Consider the following 5,795-nt stretch of genomic DNA (forward strand, 5'->3'; position numbering starts at 1 on the left):
TATGTAATGGTGTTCTTCACTCAGTCGTGTCCAACTTTTTTGCGACCCCATGGACTGTAGCCCGCCAGGCTCCTCTGTACATGGGATTCTCCAGGAATACTAGAGTGGGTTGCCATTCCCTTCTCCAGGGGACTTTCCCAACCCAGGGATTGAACCGGGTCTCTTGCATTGCAGGCAGACTCTTGACCTTCTGAACCACTAGGGAAGATACGTAGTAGAAAACCTAAGGACTCAGGAGAACCACGCAGTGTCTTTGCAGAGATGAACATGCATCAGAGCGTGAGTGGCCGGCACCCTCTCCTTCACCCTCTGATGCTTGTTACCCTCCCTCCAGGTGGATGCTCGCAACATCGATGGCAGCACCCCGCTCTGTGATGCCTGTGCCTCAGGCAGTGTCGAGTGCGTGAAGCTCCTGCTCTCCTACGGGGCCAAGGTCAACCCACCCCTGTACACAGCATCCCCGCTGCATGAGGCCTGCATGAGCGGTGAGTTGGCAGAGGCCTAGATGCCAGGGAGGCTGTCCGATGGCTGGTGAAGCTGTGGAGTCCGGTGCTTTTCCTCCTGGAGATGCAGTGCTCGCCTGGACTGAAGGCAGGGTTCTAGTCAGTCAGCATCTTTCAGATGCTCACCCAGGAGTCAGGTGCCCCCTGCAGCCACTCACCTCATGGGCTGCCCTGAGAGTTCCTGATCTGGCAGGAAGAGGAGGCCCAGAGGCATCCTCGAGGCAGATGCTCTCAGAGGAGCTGGGCGCTTGTGGTTTTCAGCTGCCGCTGGATTTCAGAGGGTGGGAGGACACGGCTGCTCCAGTCTCACTGGGTCAGACACGCCCAGGAGAGGAGCTATGACAGGCAGAACTGGAAATTTAGGGTGAGACCAGTGGGCCAGAAATATTTGAGAGGCTAGACTAGGCAGTTTGGATTCCACTGTTTAGAGCAAAGTTTGCACGCCTGTCTTGGGCTTTGGCAGGTGCAATGCTCTGGCTCGCTGTGCTTGTTGGGACCTGGGCTCTCCTATGGCTCCCCTGTCTCTGCTGCCTGCACCCCGAATCCCACTGCCAAGTCACCTTTGTCAATGGGGACTGCTTCAGGCAGCTCTGAAGGTTTTTGAGCGGATGCTGAATGCTAGGAACACATTTTTGAAAGATTTGTTTAGCAGCCACCCATCCATGCACAGCATGGGGAAGAGAAGTGTTTTTATTCCTTCACTCATCTTAGGTTCACTGGCAGCGTCCTGCCAATAGGATGGACAAGGGACAAGGGACAGATTAAGAAGAGAAAACCAAGCAGAAGTTAGTGTGTGCATTGCACATACACACAGGAGAGCTCAGGCAGAGGGTGGTTAGATTTGATGTAGGGGAGAGGACAGCCAAGGTCCAGGTCGGCTCAGGGTGAGGAGGATGCTGGCTGGGGAATGGAGAGGACCTGGTCATGGGGGACAAGTTCACATGAAAATGGCCACAGCCTGGTGGTGGAGGGGGAGCAGGTGTGATCAAGAAATGAGAGAGGATGGAGTCTGGGATGGATGGAGCCCCACCTAAGCTCAACCCCAAACTTGAGTTAAAGATGCTGGAGAAAAGCCAGGAAAGAGGCCAGAAAGGTGTCAGCTGGGAGGGGCCAGGGAACCCCTGAGGTAGGAAAGTTTAGGGAAGTTCATCCAGGCAGCTTTGTGTTTCAGATACAGCTTGGGGAACAACCAGAGGTGGGGAGACCCTTCTCTCCACCAGGGCCGGGGAGCTTTGTGTTCACAGCTGGTGACCCAAACTTTGTGTTCTCCCAGTGCTGGGTATAGATCCGTGCAGCTCTCCCCTTGTCCCCTTGCCTGGCGGGCTTTGGGGGATGGTGGGCGAGCTCCCCAGGGAAGGACGCCCACCCTGTGCTCCCATGGGTTGCAGCCCACATCCCCTGTCTCCTGCTGCCGCCAAGCTCGCTCCAGCCACGCCTGTTACTTCAAATACACAAGGCTTTTCCCTCTGCTTCTGTTTCTTTTAAGGAAGTTCCGAGTGTGTGAGGCTTCTGATTGATGTTGGGGCCAACCTGGAAGCGCACGACTGCCACTTTGGGACCCCTCTGCACGTTGCATGCGCCCGCGAGCATCTGGACTGCGTCAAAGTGCTGCTCAATGCGGGTGCGTAGTCTTTGTCGCCCCCCCCACCCCTCCACCCTAGCCCCGGGCTCAGCACAACAGCGTTTCCACCTGCGCCGCCTGCTGCTGCAGAGATCGACTCTGTTTCTGGGAAGGGGCTGATGCTTTCATGTCCCGTGCTCCTTGGAGATTTTTGACCCTACTCCTGACCCCTACAGGGGCAAACGTGAACGCGGCGAAGCTCCACGAGACGGCACTGCACCACGCAGCCAAGGTGAAGAACGTGGACCTCATCGAGATGCTCATCCAGTTTGGAGGCAACATCTACGCGCGCGACAACCGGGGGCGGAAGCCGTCGGACTACACGTGGGCCAGCAGTGCCCCCGCCAGGTGCCTGGAGCACTATGAGAGTGAGTGTGTGCGCAGTGGCTCCTGGCGCCGCGTATGCGCGCGCTGGGGTTGTGGGGACCACTTGTGGGAGCCTCTGGGATGATCATGATCAGTCATCCCTTTATTCAGACGGGTCCCTGCGATGATGCAGATACAGGCCGGAATCTTCAGCTGACAGGACAAACCACCAGCTAAGAAAACGCCTCGTCTCTGGGGACACATTTTTAAGAGTTTACATGGAATTGCAGTCACAAGAGGCTTTCAAATACCAATTGGAAAAAAAAAAAACCCATTGATTAAACATTTTGCCAACCTGACCCAACCAAAATCCATCATGGATTGAGAGGCAAATACTATCTACATCTGTCCAGAAAACATTTTCTAGAAGGTGTTTTCTCTTGCTGCATCTAAATAATTTAGGAGGAAGTAACTGGGAAAAGGAATGTCACCAGTAATTCATTTTTCTTTCAAAGAGGTTTTTCTTTCCTAACATTTCTTAAGTAGAGAATACTCTCTTTGGTTAATATATATGGATATTTTGATCAAACACTCATGGTCCTAAAGGCAGCCGTTGGGGCCAGGCTCTGCTCTGTACACGTTCCTATGGCCCAATGGTCAGGGGCCTCCAGGCATGTTCCTTCTTTTGCCCTGGTGTGTGTCCCTCATGAGCTGTAGCTCCAGGCTTCATCTTCAGGCCTGCGGTCCTGACCCTTTGTCCTGTGGGTCAGTTCTTCATGGGTCCCTGTGGCTGCAGTGCTCCAGAGCAGAGCCCCTGGGGCTTGGAACTGCAGGGGTGGGCAGCCAGCACTGGCTGCCTGAACCCTTGCCCAATCCTCATCTGTCTGGAAGTTTGACAAACAAGCCTACTGGCTGCAGATTTGTGCTTTGCTGACGAATCCATGTGCTCAGTTATAACATTATGGCGCCAAAAAAAAAAAAAAAATCACAAAAGCCAAAAAAAAATCCCCCCAAAACCCAAAGCCCACAAGATGAAACCCCAGGGGCCATCAGCTGAATTCTATTTCCTGATCTTCTGTCCTGGATCCCAGTCCCTGGCTGTCCTTCCTGGCTGCCTTCCGGAGAGGGTACACAGGGCTCATCATCTTTGCAGGACAGGGGAGGTGTCTGCAGTTCTGTCCTGGCTCTTGTTACGCTGAAGGATGCTGCACTCCTTCCTCAAGCTGACTCACGTACATTCTGTCCCTTTCTGCAGAGACCCCTCTTAGCCTGTCTCAGCTCTGCAGGGTGAGCCTGAGGCGGGCGGCTGGCGTCAGGGGGCTGGAGAAGATTGCCAGACTGGACATCCCTCCCCGGCTCATCGACTTCCTCTCCTACAACTGAGCTTCAGGCGCGAGGTCCAGGCAGCCAGTGACTCAGGGCCGACGGGGGCTTTCTGCCCTCGACGTCAGAAACTGTGGTGCTGCTGTGGGAGCAGCACCCCGAGTCCCTCCGGACCATCCTGTTTCGTCTTCTGTGCAGACCCTTGGCGGATATTTCTAAGGCCCTGGGAAAGGCCTGGGGCTGGCCCTCCCTGGACTTCAGTCCAGCTGGCTCCAACTTCCTCCCAGCCGTGCTGGTTTCTGTCTTCATGACCTTCCTCGGAGGGATTTTCAGGACAGACTCTCCAGAAGCATGGGGGGGCCAGGTGGGGCTGGGGGGCCAGGGCTCTGATTCTGTTTACACACACCTGGGAGGCACCACCCCTGATTCCTTCAGTGCCGGGTGGCCCTGGATGTGCAAAGGGAGGCGCCTGCACTGTAGGGGGCGGGCCCCTGGGAGTGGGTCCCAGCCAGGCCCAGGACGGCACTTTGGGGACAGCCTGCCCCCTTGGGTGCTTTTTTCTGGAGCCACTGTTGGCACCTTGTGAGAATCACCTGTGCCCAGGTGTGCCCATCGCTCAGGGGGCTTTATACAGGTCTCAGTGGGGAAGTATCAGGCTTCCTATTCCCACAGTGTTTCTTAAGAAGTTTTTCTCCAGTCTGAGGTCTCAGCTCTTTCAAAAAGTGTATGCTGGTGATGAAAGCTTTTAGACACATGCGCTGTAGCACTTAGGTTTCGTTAACAAGTCTGTAAAGCAACAGGTAACAGGAAGGCGTCTTAGCACATCCTTCCTGGGTTAGTGATTTCCAACGTGAAGCACTGCTGGGAAACTCTTTAGAGACTGTTTTTCATCTTTCTACAGCTGCTAAATGAATTCTTTGCCCACCCCAAGTTTTGCTAATTTCCTGAAGCTCTGCAGTTGGCAGAAGAGGTCGCATCACCCTCTGCCAGGTCGAGCGTGGATTCATGCATTTTTTGTGGACACTTAAGGAACATCTGAGCTTCAGGCACTGCCCTGGTGCTGTGAGCTGGCCAGGAATCAGACTCGTCATCCAGTCAGGGCGAGAAAGTGTTGCACAGTCTGTTTTTAGTAATAGAAAGAAGCAAGTAATTCTACATTATAAACCATGAGGTGACATGACATAGTATGTTCAAACTGCACCTGTCTGCTTAAGATTCTGTATCATAATTTAAAATCTCAGGGGTTAAACTAGAGGACGTTTGTATAAGTAGTTGAGGTCTATATGGTTTGGGGGGCAATGGAGAAAGTACCCCTTGTGAACTCTCTTGTGGGTCAGGCCTCAAGCCAGTGTCCCCAGAAATGTTGACCTCACCAGGTTCCTCCGGAGACTGTGGGGGGAAGAATGAGCCTGGTGGGTCAAGGTCACGCCAGCTGTGCTCACGACCAGGGGCGCCTCTTGGCAGGGCTACATGGGTGGGGCCCATATGTGGTGGAAAGCTCTGTGCTGGCAGCTGTGGGTATTTTCTGCTCCACTGCTCAGGCTGTTAGGATGGTGCTTCCTCGTATGAGGAGATAAGAGCCACTCCCATTTGCTGCAGGTGTAGATATGTGTTCTGGGTCAATCAGTGTACCCGTGTGCACTAATCACACACAGACACAAAAAAGCGCCAGGTTCTGCCCTCATCTTTGCAACAGGAACTTGCCTCTGTCTGTGAAAGCTGCTAACGTTTCCACATGTGGGACACCAGGGGCAGAGTCTGGTTCCTGCATTCACTGCTCAATAAAATTGGTCGGGGTGAGTCCATCCTTTTGTGCACATGGCCCTTTTCTTATTGGGGGCGGGCAGAAGCACAGGGTGGGCTTCATCCAGGGAGAGCCAGAGGGGCTGCTGTCACCTCCGCTGGGTCTTGGCCAGTCCTGGACGTGTGTCTCCCTCGCTCCTCTTCCAGCCGCTCCTCTCCTGGTGCTGGTCTCCATACCCCCGCATGTGGAGAGACCCTGCCCAAGGGATCAGATGGCTAACATTCCAGGGCTTCCTGTA

General features: G+C 54.3%; 1 protein-coding gene across 1 annotated transcript in view; it reads left to right on the forward strand.

Annotated features, from left to right (window-relative positions):
- The window catches only part of ASB13 (ankyrin repeat and SOCS box containing 13), a 26,178-nt gene extending 20,620 nt beyond the window's left edge, over positions 1-5,558 (forward strand). Inside the window, exons 4-7 of the mRNA XM_010836612.1 lie at positions 335-485; positions 1,990-2,124; positions 2,301-2,492; positions 3,686-5,558. Coding sequence (XP_010834914.1) covers positions 335-485; positions 1,990-2,124; positions 2,301-2,492; positions 3,686-3,813 — 606 coding nt within the window. The 3' untranslated portion in view covers positions 3,814-5,558. The remainder of the gene's footprint in view (positions 1-334; positions 486-1,989; positions 2,125-2,300; positions 2,493-3,685) is intronic.
- The last annotated feature ends 237 nt before the right edge of the window (positions 5,559-5,795 follow it).

The sequence above is a fragment of the Bison bison genome, unplaced genomic scaffold (genome assembly GCF_000754665.1).
Source record: "Bison bison bison isolate TAMUID 2011002044 unplaced genomic scaffold, Bison_UMD1.0 scf7180017864063, whole genome shotgun sequence".
NCBI lineage: Eukaryota > Metazoa > Chordata > Mammalia > Artiodactyla > Bovidae > Bison > Bison bison.